Source organism: Pelmatolapia mariae, linkage group LG1, assembly GCF_036321145.2.
Source record: "Pelmatolapia mariae isolate MD_Pm_ZW linkage group LG1, Pm_UMD_F_2, whole genome shotgun sequence".
NCBI lineage: Eukaryota > Metazoa > Chordata > Actinopteri > Cichliformes > Cichlidae > Pelmatolapia > Pelmatolapia mariae.
Genome location: NC_086227.1, coordinates 37165488 through 37179698, shown reverse-complemented (window position 1 = coordinate 37179698; position 14211 = coordinate 37165488). Strand labels below are relative to the sequence as shown.

Genomic DNA, 14211 nt, shown 5'->3' with positions numbered 1-14211 from the left:
CCTGGGTCCATAAGGCCGTTGTGCTGCCTGTCCCGTGTGAGACAGGAAGCAAGGCCCTATGGACAGTGACCTCACCGCAGGAAGAAAGTAGAGGGTGTGTGTACTGTATGCGATTGTGCAGGATTGTAGGTTGTGCTGCCGCAGTCACTACACAAACAGAACAAAGACACAAATTTGTATATTTTCAGAGGAAAATTTTAATGTGTACATGTCCAGCATGGCTTGTTAACACACTCTACTAGAGGTGAACACACAACACAAATGTATAAAATCTTACATTTTCTAAAGAAAATAAAAACACAACCAAACCCCCCAAAATTAAAATAATTGGAATGTTATTAACAGAAACAAATCAAGTTTGGAGAGAAAAATATGCACAAATCAAATCAAAATAAGACAAATGATCAAAGACAAACAGAGGGTTTTTTTCCATCTAGTCCCACACAGGGTTGAAGGTTTTTTTTTCTTTGTTTGTTTTTTTTTCTTTCTTTTTTTCAGAAAATCACTGAAACATTACTCAGGCAGTAATGAAGAGAGATGCTGTGAGATGCAATGGTTCATTCATATCGATGGTCAGCACAGAAGTGACTGAATCCTTCAAAATATACTCTTCTCTACAGTAGCTGCAGTTAGTGGATGGAAACAGTTTTCCTAAGTTACTCAACAGTTTCAGTGTCTGTTTGAAGCACGACGAGAGCTGATCCGCTGCAGACGGATGCTGAAAGTCATTTGTCAGGAGCTGTTTTTGTTTCATTCCCGAGCTGAACGGTCGGGTTTGCCGAGTGGTGATTTCAGATGAGTGGTTTCAGAGTGGATGGGCTCAGAGAGCAAGCTGAGATGCACTCTGGGAAAAGAGAGAAGCATCTGGACAACCCACAATCCCCTTGGCTGGGGTCACTGTAAGCCACAAAGTTAACCCAAGACAAACTGAAACAGGAAAACAGTCTGTCAAGTCCAACAGATTTTGTTTTAATCTTTTTTAGTTTGTTATTTATTAATCTGTTTTTCCTCCTAGAGTTTGGGTTTTGCACAGGGCTGATGCAACGACTTTTTGAAGCTTGCAGTGATTAGGCAGTGCAGAGATACACTGTGACAGTGGGAAGCTGCAAGCTAAAAAGCACACTGTGTGGAGAGAGAAGACATGGCTACAATACAACCTGGCTTCAGACCGATTGTGGAAATTTTAACAGATGTTCATTAAAAAGAACAAAACATCAGGGTTGAATGAGAAATGCTTAACGTGCAGTCTTTACAGAAACACATCCTGAGAGAGATGAAAGCTCAGACTGAGATCAGCATATCCTAACCTTACCTAAAATTTGCATTAAGGGTATGCACTTCAAAATGAACTTCAGCTTTTGCAAGCTTTGAATCTGAATGTGACATCAACAAAAATCAAAGCAAATCGTGTTAAAAGTTGCTGAACAAGGAGGTGGATCTACCAGCAATAATGTGTTAGTGTGTATGTATTAGAGAGACAGAAAATAGGGGGAGGACAAAGAGAGTGAGAGAGAAGGCCATTGTTTTTATTATGATCCCCTCGGGCTTTGAGGGCTGGGCCGAGCGTGGAGAGACGTGGAGTGTGGGAGATTTACAGTCAGAACACAGGCCTAGCTTATAGAGAGGAGGGCTGATTAACTCAACACCTCTACATGCACACAAACAGGCATCAATCAGCCCTGACAGATCTCTTTCCTAACCTTTCAATACTTCTCTTCTGCTTGGTGTCCTGAGACAAATAAACTGTATTAAACCCGCCAGTGTCCCCTCACAATCGCTCAAACTGCTGAATCACCAAAACTGTGTTTCTGCGTGAGGCAAACTCAGGTGCACTGGACCTCTCTTTCAGACTTTTGAAGTGGTTACTTTAGCTTTGAAGTGGTTAACTCCCTGTGGGCTCTCTGTTTGGAGGTTATAGAGGAGAATAGGAGGCTTAATAAAGAAGAACTCCATAAACAACTGGGTGTCTAGCGCAATGAGTAGGCACTTTCTGAGCCTGTCCAGACGCTGGGCTGTCTGAACGCTCATTGATGTGCCTGAAGGACCAAATGGAAGAGCAGGACAGTAGAGGAGAGGGGGAGGGAGTGCTTTTAAAGCTGATTAGCTGCGTCCGCCAACCCCTCCTTCCCCACAAAAGCTTCATGATGAGGAGATGAGGGATGGACACGGGACACCGTTTCCTGGCAACTGCTATCGACCTGCCTCAGATCAATCTCCAGACTTCTGGTGACGGCTGAGTTTGCTCTTCCTTTTCCTCCTTTCAGTATGGGTATCCTGTTAACTTCAGGTCTGACTACTTAGGTGTCTCACTTTGCCCTATCTTCTCTTAGTGGGAGGCCTAGCAGAACAGCAGTATCAGGTTAGGCCAATGCACTTACACTTGTATCCATGGACAGAGTGCTGGCGCCCAGTTTAGAAGTTTTATGTATTTCAACCAAAAAATGACAAGAACTGCAAAAAGCTGGCACCAAACATTGTTTTGGATATGACAAGGTTCTACAGAAAAATTCACCCATGACTGTCTGCCATAATATCCGCAACACAGAAATGACCCCAACTACTATTCCAAATCTTTTATAATATTTGATTCTTCACCTGTGGAAATGTGGGCTTTATTAAAAGGCACCAAGGCAGAAATGGCTTTGCACCTGCACTGACATGAGCACTGGATCCATGGAAAATAAGTATGAATGCTGCCAATAAGGAGGCTCTAAAGCATGCATGTGCGTATACAAACCTACAAGCAAAACACTTTGGCAAGCTTTCTTAAACGAGGCCTGTCACCTACTGTAAGCGAAAGTTTCCTCTTTGGCCAGCACTGTTGCTGAACTTGCAAGGGAATCTGGGTCACATGGGCTGTTGCCAACTCTCTCTCCCTCTTCTCTTTGTCTCCTCCTTCTTCCCACCCTTCCTTATTCCTGAGATCTAAACTTTGCAAGCTCAGGGAGCCGAGGTCAGGCGTGTTCCCTCAGTCCTCCTTCCCCCTTTCCTTTTCTCAGCTGCAAGAAATTCAGACTCTCGATACCCTCCCCATTTGTGTAACCTGAGCTGGGTGAGCTGAGCCAACCCCCCACCCCCCAGGTCAGAGTGGCAGCTTAGTTCTAAATGCTACCTCAGATAAACCTTCCTCCAATTTATGTCTGAAATCAAACCTCTAAACACTTTCACTCACACACTCATTTTATGCCTTATCTTCAGGCATAAACTCATCATGATGAGATAAATTGCTGCCATTAAGAAAAATGTTGACTTTAAAAGGTCACCACACCTGGTTTTAGCCTTTCATGACTATTTATCAGCGTAGTCACCGTTTTACACCAATTTCCAATGTGTGTCTGAATGCACTGACAAAGACTGAGAACTCTGTGTAATAAAGAGGCAATTTTCTGTGCATGCCTTCTTGAGAGATGAAACGAAAGCCGACTGTTTTGACTCAGTAAGGTCAAAGTTTAGTTTAGAGGTTAACGGCATTTGTGCACACCTGCTGTTATTTGATGAGGAGGATTAGTCTGTGTTCACATAAGCCCTCATGGCCTGAGCCCACCCTGGTGCTTACAGTAAGACTGCATATCATCCCAGAAGTTTCTTTAAAAAATACTAGCAGTAAAAGATGCATTATGTACTGCATGGTAGACGAGCTGCACTCCGTGAATGCTCTGTAACAGCCTTAGCTTTGTTTCCCCCTCATTTTATGTCTCTCGCACACCCAGATGCTCTCCCTCCTGTGTTATTTCACAGTGAGCTGACTTTGTTCATTAACTATTAGTCCGTCTCCTTCACGGCACAAAGGACAGGTCTTATTTTTGACATAAAAGAGGATCTCTGAGAATTAGCCCCACAGTTGAGAACTAAAGGAAGAGGTCCCCTTTATAGTCTATTTATCCTTTCAGCCAGAGAGGTCTTTAACAAGCTTCCAAATAAGGGAAAGAAAGAAGGCAGACCTACTGTCCATCAGTGTGAACACAAGATATGGAAGGCATTAGTCATCTGACCTTAAAAGATTAATTTATTTGCAGTGCCAGTGTTTCTATCTGTTATGTTGTATATTGTAATGTAATCATAAAAGTATACGGGCTGATATCAAAATGACTACATGATGGCCTGAAACCTCAGTGAGACAATCACAGAGAACGTGACAGTAACTGTTCCACTATTTATACATAAAACACTGTGGAAGTTAATATTCTGTTTATCTTAAGGCAATCTTAATTTATGGACAGAAAACCAATTGACTGCTCTCTCTGTTGATTATAGAATTATGTGAATGTGTTGCTAGTTAATTCTGTCTACTGGCATAAAAAACACGAGTGCGGTTGAAAAGCTTAAAAGCTTTTATAGCTGCCGGACTGGAAAACTAAATCTTTTCCGGAGACAAAAGTGGATATAGACATAGACAGAGTAACACTGTGTGTCTGCAGAGTGCATCGATTTGTTTGTCAATGAAGTTAAATAGCCAATTGTCAGTCTTAGGCTACTGTATCATATACCTAGCAAAATGTCTTTTTTCACTACTTTGCATTGTCTAAATAAATAATATGTTCACCAGAAGGTTACAAGAAATTAAAAGTATGTAATAGCTGCACAGCTCTGGCTTTATTATCTTGTTTGTTTAAGCCCTGTTTGACTGATATACATGTAACCTTCTCAGATCTCACAGTGAATACAGAGTTATTATTAACATAAATAGGAGAGACTGCAACAATAAGATTTAATGATTTAAAAACAAACCTGCCCTCCTCTGACTAACAAACTGAACTCTGAATTAACCTTCAGACTTACAATCACACCCTAATCACCATCAACAAGAGTCAAAGAGAATAATATCTGAGCTCGTAGCAGGTCCCAAAACACCTCTTCACAGATTCTCCTGCAGAGAAAAGGAAAGACAAGAAACACGGAGCTGATGAGAGGAAGGAAAGAACCCTTCTGGACCCCACTTGAAGCACTGTGGTCTGTCTACAAATCTTTTTAATGCTTTGAATTTCTTCCTTTTGTGGCAACTGAGATAGCATAACCTGATGTCAGGTTATCAGCGAGGAAAAAGCCCCTACGGAGATTAGGGGAAGGAGGAGGGCGGAGCAGAGATGTGAGAGAGAATAGACCGGCCTTCCTGGTTTAGAAGTAATAATAACAACAACAACAAAAAAGTCACATAAAATGAACCAAAACAAAAAGAACAAAACTATGTGCAAACTTCTCTCATATAAATAGACTACAGTCACTGCATTGTAGAGCACCATGGGAGACAGGAGGAGGTTAGAGAGGTGTGTGTCTATGTAAGTGTGTGTGTGTGTGTGTGTGTGTGTGTGTGTGTGTGTGTGTGTGTGTGTGTGAATGTAAGACATAAGTTACGCTCGCGTCTAGTTTGTGTGTGCCTATGTATCATTACAGTATTTGCATGGATCTACTACCACAGAGCTGCAGGAGCCACTGAGCACAGAGACTGGAGACAGATGGATCACTGGGAAGGGGGCTAGATTAGAGGAAGAGGGGGCATCTAAGGTTTAAATCAAGTTCAGCGTTCAAAGACCTAACATCAGGGGTCAGACCCAGTCCTGAAGTGAGCGTTTGCAGTGCACCAGCAGGCGTGGTGCCCCTTTGCTCTGCAACGTGTTGATGATGGCATAGATCAGTCCCAGGATGCACAGCACCAGGACCAGTGGGATGGTTACCATCAGGATGCTCATGGTCCGCTCCTGGCTGTCGTCCACCTTCAGTACCACATCCACCTCATTGGTCTCCTCCTCACGTCCCTCGCGAGACTCTTGATCTTTGTCACCGTCTGAGCCTTTGTCTTTGTCCGTTCCCCCGCGATCTGTTCCGTCCCGGTCTTTGCCCTTGTCGCCGTCACGTCCTGCGTCGGGGTTAAATGGCGGGCGGCTTACGTCTGGGTATTTGCGGCCCGAGTCTGTGTCCGTGTCTCTGTCGGGATCCAGGTCCACGCTGCAGCCCATAAAATCTCTCAGGATGGATTTTGGATAGCCCGGTTCGCTTTTCATACGGTGGTTGTCAAACTTCCAGTACTTGGAACCCTTATAGAAGTAGGTGTATGCTGAAATATAAATGAAGAAAACATGAGCCCACAAAGAATGTTAAAGCATGACTAAAAGAATAATTTGAGATGACAGCTGCACAGATTAAACAAGATATTTCTACATCTTAGAGAGAATAACAGTCTGTATTTGTTCCCCATTAGAGAGAAGTAGGTGGTTTCTCCATAATTTGAAGGTTTATACTGAGCTACGCTAACATGATCATTTAAAAGAAAAATCCAAATTATATTGAGCCTCTTGTCTTACCCTTGGCAAAAAAGAAGATTGATATATTTATCAAAAAGTCAAACTGTTGCTTTAATAACTTCAATATTTTACTCTAAATTCTCTCTGTGTTTGGTTGAGGCAATTAAAATTACTCAAGTGGCTATTGTCAGTCCAATAATTGCTTATTTCTAACATATCTGCAAAGAAAAAGAACTCCCCACCCAGAATGTTCAATAAATCCAATCATAGCAAAGCTCAAAATCACCTTTTGGGGATTATTATAGTATTAAAATCAATAAAACTAATAAGCTGAGGGACTTCAATGAGGCAATCAGATGAAGAATCCCTCTGTTTGCACTTTTATAATCAACAAAGAGGTGGAAGTACAAACTGTATGCTATAAAAGTATGCAGTTTTGGTCTAGTTTTCATCCATTATTTATGAATTGATGTTGCTTTTGAACACCATTCAACTGAAGAACAGCCACTAAAGACAGCACGTTTTATGAAATCAGTGATTCCATAAATGATCTCAACAAGAGTGTGCACAACAACTCTTAATAGAAGTCAGCTACCAAGTTAAACACATAGTGAGCAAAATAAAATTCAAATAGACAAGAATAGAATTCAAATTAATTCAATTACATGAAGCTCTTAAACTATAAATTTGCGTCCCTAGGAGTCAAGACACTGAATCACTCCTCTCCAATTATGCACAGTAAAGCCAGAAGCATTTCACATGTCAGCTCAAAATCACACCCACACCCTCCCCCGTCTCCTGATGACTGACCACACCCTGATTCTTTGTTTCAGGCATGTCTCAGTCTGCCACAGACCCTCTTCTCCCCTTTCCAAACACACACACATACACAGAAACTACACGGCTCTCCTCAGCTCACCTCCATCATCGCTGAGGAAGGCCCCCTTGGGATTAGAGGGCACTGACGTTCCCCAGACACTGATTGACTTCGGGTAGCCTCTGTCAGCTGAGCGAGACTGCTCGTTGAAGCGCCAGTACCTGAAGACAGAAAGCGGGAGAAGGTTGATACTGTTTATCAACTGTCTAAACACGAACAGAGCAGACGTCTTCCTCAGTACACTACATGCTGGGTCTGCATGGAGTGCATATCACAGTACCGCTTCCACAGAATACTTGTAGTTCTGTGAGTTAATATGCTGTGAGCGTTCTGTACACATATAAACCTTCAGGGCGTGTATTTTCACATTTCCCTTACATCTGTGTTTGTGCAAAGGATTTTCAATATGGCTGCAGGACTATAAAGTATAATATTATAAAATAAAGATAATTATTACTGCTCCTCCTGGTCGCACCAAAATCAAACCGCTCACTTTGTGGTAGTGAAAAGTAAGTATGTTTGAAGTGTGCAGCTTAGCTTTGGTAGAGACTAACATGAGCTTTTCTGCACAGTGATACGGTTAGGGGGTGTAGTTCAGTTAAAAAAATAGTTCCTACATCAATTAGCTCACAACAAGGTTTATGGATGGCTTCTGAGTAACTGAGACATGATTTCCAAAAGGAGTAATTGCAGATGCTTTTTTTTATTCCAACAAATGTAATCGACATCTATTAACTTCAAGAGAGTCCAATATATCGCCACAAATGATATATCCAAAACTGAGCAACTAAAGACACATTATAGACAAAACAAATCTATATACTTTATTTGAGTTGAACTGTGCCTTTAATACACTCTGGGTATTTTAAAATCTCTCTATATAGAATAAAAACAGATGAGTGAAAAAAAATGCTGTTCTTACAGTTTTATTTCTGCTGGTATTTGGTCATAAAATCTAGGTTTTTTTTTGTTTTCTTTTCTTTTAACTTGATGATAGAGAGCAATATAACAAGTCAGGGAGTCAGTGTCTGAAATCCATCTCACATCAGCCAGGATGAGAGTGAATTCACTACAATCATGATACTGATATTATGATAGTGACAGAGGAAAAGTCTGTGGACTGCCAAAATGAGTAAGATTCATCATTTATGGAGCATGACGGTCTGTACTAGATGTCGTAGCAATTTAGCATTTAACTGGTGAGCTGTTCCAGTCTGGAACAAAGCAGGACCAATCAACAAATTGCTGTTGACCTTTGTAGCTGGGACGAGTGCAAGTTGATCACTAGGTTTTTCAAGACATTGCTGCCCTCAATAAAAACAGAATGCAATAATTTGCTCATAAACCCTAATTTTATTAACAACAGAACACAAAAAAGTATCAAATCCTTAAATTGACACATTTCACTGTTATATGAAAAAGCTAATTTTGAATTTGAGAATATTAATATATCTCGAAAAAATGAAGCGAGGGCAACGAAGGGCTGGAAATGCAAGTAGGACTAAGAAGAAACAGGTGAAGCAACTAATTAGGCTAACTGACAACAGATTGGTAACATGACTGTGTACAAGGAGAGCCTCTAAAGGTATCGAAAGGCACCATTAGCACTGAAAGTTTTCTACAGGTTTTACAGAAACAAATGTTCCCACCAGATGCCATTTTTTGTTTTTTAAGGGAAGAATATATATTTCAAGAAGACAATGTTAAACTGCATACTGCATCTATTACAAAGGGAGGTTTTGTAGTAGAAGTGTCTGGGTGTTGAACTGGGCTGCCTGCAGTCACCAGTTAAAAATGTTTGGCACATCATGAAACGAACAGTACAACACAGAAGGCCCAGGACTGTTGAGCAGCTCATATCCCATGTCACACAAGAGTGGGACAATATTCCTCTCTGAAAATTTCAGCAAGTGGTCTCTGAGTCTGTAAACATCAGTTCCCACACATTTGTGGACTGCTGTTAAACAAAGGAGATGCTACACAGTGATAAACATGACCCTATTGTGTTTAACACTCCTTAGATTAAACATTTGATTTGTGAAGTGACCCTGCAAAAACTTGCCAAAAGCAACCAAACTACTGATATCCTTTTAATGCAATATACTCACAGTTCAGTGCCACTCGGACAGGGTATAGGGCTATATTACCTGTCTCCTTGAAAGAAGTAAGTGTAGCCGGATGGCTCCCACCAGATGGCTGTATCTATTCGGTCGTAGGGAATATCTATACCATAATCGACTAGCTCAAGTGGGTAGCCTGGTTCCAGGTTAGCCTCTCTGAAAAGCCAGAATCTGTTTCCTGAGGAGAGGAGAGAACTTTTATGTGATGCTTTCTGATGTATACATTGGGGCATTCCCCTATCCACTCTTACCCTTATATGGAAAATGTTACCACACACAGTCACATTGTATATGACATCTATATGGTTACCCACACATCATAAACCTTTGAGAATGCTTGTGCACACATGTTTAATTTGCTAGCAATTACGGATAAGAACAGTCCCACAAACCAAACCAGCATTTACACGCACTTGTAAATAATAAGAATGCAATAATGGATTGTTGGCAAGCAATCAAAAAAAAGGGATGTCGTACTCAGCAGAAGTGAGTACGACATCCCTGACTACAGAGTTTGGGTTTGGCCTGTAATTATGCACAAGGAGTGGCTTGTCTCATGTCAGGCTAAAGCACATTTTGTTGCTGAAGGGAACGTTTTATTGTTTCTCACAGTATCTGACAGGGGGACTGTGTTTCACCATTACATCTCCTTTTGGCTTCATTCTGCCTTTCCCTCACCCGCCCATCCATCCACCCACTTCTGGCCCCTTGCTCCTCGTTTAAAAAGAAAGCTCTACACTCAGCATCTGGATAGAACAAGAGGTTGACGCAATGCTTCCCAGGGTTCCTGCGGTGCACAGCCCTCATGTAAAATCCCATGACTTACTCCACGGCTTTTCAAGGCAATGCCAGAGCACTTCAATGACATAAAAATCCGATGCCTTTTTTTCCCCTGGAAATGTTTTTCTACAGGGATGAACAATGTTGTTTCTATTACAGCTGGCCTTGTTTTGGACCGGAGCAGCAGGGAAACCTCTGGGTAACACAACAGCTGTGCAACTGGCTTACAGTAAAGATTTACTTTACCGCACTACAGTAAATCAGTACAATACAAACATCAATTCATCCATGTATTACTCTATTTCAGAGAATGCACAGATGCAGGATATTTGTACAACAGCAGAATATCGTAAGACTTTGTGTTTTGGCTTAAGCGATGAGCTCGAATGTAGAAATTGGGCAGTGATGAAAAAATATACCCAGGAGCCTTGCAGGTTGATTGTAGGGCTGGTGGAGCGGTAGAAACAGCTATTTTTCTGCATGAACAGATCTCTAGACTGTGTGTCAGGGTTTCTTTACTGTCTCCATTGTGCTTTGGTTTGATTTGTCAGGTTGGCTGGCTTTTCTGTGCTTCTAGTTTCTAGTTTGGATATAAAATAATAAACAAAAAAACAGTTCAGTTTATTGCTAATGTAAAAACATGTACAGTGTTAATATTTGGTGTCTGAATTAAAACAGTTGCCATTACTATTACTCAAAACCACATTTCAGATCCCAAAGTCACCAAAGGAAGAAAATACTTTTGGGCCATTATTTGTAGCTACAACAGTCGAGACTACTATAATCCAGAGTTTATAACAAAACATGTCTTAGCTGGAGCCACAAAATTCATCAGCATTGACACACAATTTAAGTGAAACCTGTTTTAGTATTTCAATTCAAAGTAGTAGCACATAATATTGGTCATTAATCACAAAGATATGTCACTGAGTCAAAGTATCATGAAAACTTAGGATTGAGTTGAGGTGGGTTGAGAAGTGGCTTGCAGATGCACAGGATCTGTGGACAGGTTAAAGCACCATAAAGAGCGCAGGTGATATGAGGTTTGGAACTTGGAGGTGTTGAACGGTATCAGCTGATGTGGGCTTGTCTTAAGATCAGCTGGTTGTGCCTGAAGCTGTGCTTGTTTCTTGGCCCATGATTGAAAACTCTATTTCACAAGTCTGCAAGAACTTGTGCACAACAGTGATAAGTGATTGCTTTAGTCACCACCAGAGAAAGTAAATGTATTGACTGATGCAATGGGTTTAAATACAGGTGTTCATAATAGGCATCCTATTGTTGTGCTTGTCCCCCTTAATCTTATACTCTGCCAGTTTCCTTTCTTCCCTCCCTCTTTCCTCTTCCTTTGTCTCACTCTTCCTTTGCTTAATGGCTTCTCGCCAAATGTCATGCAGAGTCTTGCCGATGACATCATTCTCCTCATTATCAACAGCTGCCCGAAAGCCCGAAGCACCCAGAATCAAGCAGCCGAGTTCTTCTTTTTTCATTCAACTTTATTCGCTGTTGTAAAAGACAAGCTGCTCTCAGAGTCTGTGCCGAAATAATGAGCTGTTCTAAAAAAGATTAATACTCAGCATGCTGAACACATTATGTACTGCTGCTTTCTTAAGGAAGTGGGACTAAGGATATCTTTAACATTATCTGTAGAAGATAGAAAAAGCTGCAGTCAGTTTTACTGCTCATATAATGGATTGAAACTGTACTCGGGTTGTAAAAAAGAAACCAGATGTGAGGGTTTTTTTGTTTTTTATGCACGAGAGTGCACATGTTTATGTGAGATATATTTATGGTCCATATGTCCAGAAAAAGTAAATACCTGATCTATAAAGGTGAAACAAATAGAATATTTCAACTCTTAAAAAATCTGACATTAGCAAGACAGACTGATTTATGATAACACCTGGACCTACACACTAGATACAGATGTGTTTATCTCCTAAAATGCATTACAGCTTTTATCATTTTGTTTAAACTGCATAACCTAGAATTACTTTCTCAAGCCTGGATGCCTTGTCATAAATGGCCAATGCATGAATTCTTTTATTATGAATTCTGACCTTAACCTTTGACCTCTACAATCTAATCAGTTCAGCCTTGAGTCTAAGTGAATGGTTGTGCCAAATTAAATAAATAAATACATTCCTCCAGTCATTCATTAGCACATTCGTGATTGGGATGGATGTGCGGTCAAAGGCACCCTGATCTTTGACCTCTTTTTACCAAAATCTAATCAGTCATCTCTGCTGTTTCCACTGATTGTTGGAGGCTGAAAACTGCAGGCTTACATCCACTAATATGCATTTTTCTTTACAGTTACTAAGCAATAAACTGAATTAATCCCATTTGACTTCTCATATTTGTGGTGGCCTCAGCCATCTTTTATTTTATGGTGTGGTCTGCTGGGGTGGCAGCATCTCTGCTGGGGACAGGAAGAGACTGAACAGGCTGATCCGAAGGGCCAGCTCTGTTCTAGGATGCCCTCTGGACCCAGTGGAGGTTGTGAGTGACAGGAGAATGGTGGCTAAGCTGTCATCCCTGCTGGACAACATCTCCCACCCCATGCATGAGACTGTGACAGCACTGAGCAGCTCCTTCAGTGGGAGACTGCGGCACCCACGGTGTGGGACGGAGAGATTTCGCAGGTCTTTCCTCCCCACTGCTGTCAGACTCCACAACAAAGACTTTAACTGATCATACACAACACATCCACAAATGTGCAATAACACAAATGTGCAATAATCTTTCTGGCACCGTTGTATTTTTCACTCTGTTGTATATAGCATTTGTATTCTATTTTTATCCTATTGTATATTTTATTCTATTTTATTCTACTGTATATAGTATTCTATTTTTATTCTATTCTGTACAGTTGTGTACTGTATTTATTCTTATTTTATTTTATTCTAATTGTCCTTCATAACTTTTGCACTGTCCACTTCCTGCTGTGACAAAACAAATTTCCTACGTGTGGGACTAATAAAGGTCATCTTATCTTATCTTATCTTATTTGGTATCAAGGTGACATAAATCCTTTACAAAAAAGAGAATACATGTAAGAATAGTAACAGCATGAGCGTGCAAGACAAGTCATCATAGTCATCATCTACAGAATAGGAAGCATGCATCCATCAGTACGTGCACCAGTATTATCTGCTTACCTTTAAAGAAGACGAACCTGCCATCATGTCTCTCATATGCAGCATCAATGTCGCCAGGGAGACCCCTCCAAAAGTGACCGATTGGCATGGGGTAGTTATCCAGAACCCTGTTCCTACGCACACGCCAGAACCAGCGGCCCTGAGGGGACACAGTACGAAAGTTTGGCTTAGTTTCTTATCTTTTCAGTTAGCTTTAAGAACTCGCTCCTAGCTGAGACTCAAGGAAATACAATGACTGCGAAGTAAATCGATGACAGGAGTGCAGGAGGGGAAGAGCTTCATATCACATCCTTAGCTTTAAAAACAATTCTATTCAGAGAACATGCAAAAAGACGCAATAAGAAATATTTTCTCAAGTCATCCATGCAGTCACCCCAGCTGAGGTCACATACACTGTTGCTTTTTTGTCCTCTATGCCAAGCAAACTGAGCTCTGCAGGATAATTAGACCAGAACGTACAATAAACTAACAATAGCAGAACACTAGCAGGCTAATAATAGTCAGTCTCTGCTCTGCTGGTTTTATCATGTTCCCTCACTGCAGTCTCTCTGTTGATCAGTCTGCCATGAGATAGCATTTTAATAAAGAACTGTGGTGTTTGTTTGTCACGTCAGTGACACAAAACAAAGGAAAAGAAAATGCATATTTTTACCCTTCATGACACTTTGGTTAGTGAACACTCATATCTACTGCAAACAAGCAGCAGACAGAGTTTAACCAGCAGCCCCTCGACTCATTCATAACTGGTGAGTCAGTAGCCCTACTTGTCCTGGATGCTATAACAGTAAAATGCTGGGTGCTGCTTCTTTCTGGCAAGCACTGCTAGTTTTGTCCTTCATGCAGGACACACTCGCAGACAGCACGGCGCGGCACAGTACAGAACAGAACACACTGGAGATGTGTTGGTGAGTGAGACAGAACAGGGCTGAATCCAACTGGATGCTCATCCGTTTGTCTGGTCGGACAGCTCCTTTCCTACTGAATTAACCATATTAGAGCAGCTCTCAGTGTGGGAGTTTCATTACTGAGAACTG

At 41.2% G+C, this 14211-nt stretch overlaps 1 protein-coding gene across 1 annotated transcript in view; it reads right to left on the bottom strand.

The window, feature by feature from the left end:
* Window positions 1–638: 638 nt before the first annotated feature.
* The window catches only part of mmp15b (matrix metallopeptidase 15b), a 33168-nt gene continuing 19595 nt past the window's right edge, over window positions 639–14211 (bottom strand). The window contains exons 7-10 of the mRNA XM_063480280.1: window positions 13178–13316; window positions 9264–9414; window positions 7159–7277; window positions 639–6052 (exon numbers count right to left, since the gene is read on the bottom strand). Coding sequence (XP_063336350.1) covers window positions 5544–6052; window positions 7159–7277; window positions 9264–9414; window positions 13178–13316 — 918 coding nt within the window. The 3' untranslated portion in view covers window positions 639–5543. The remainder of the gene's footprint in view (window positions 6053–7158; window positions 7278–9263; window positions 9415–13177; window positions 13317–14211) is intronic.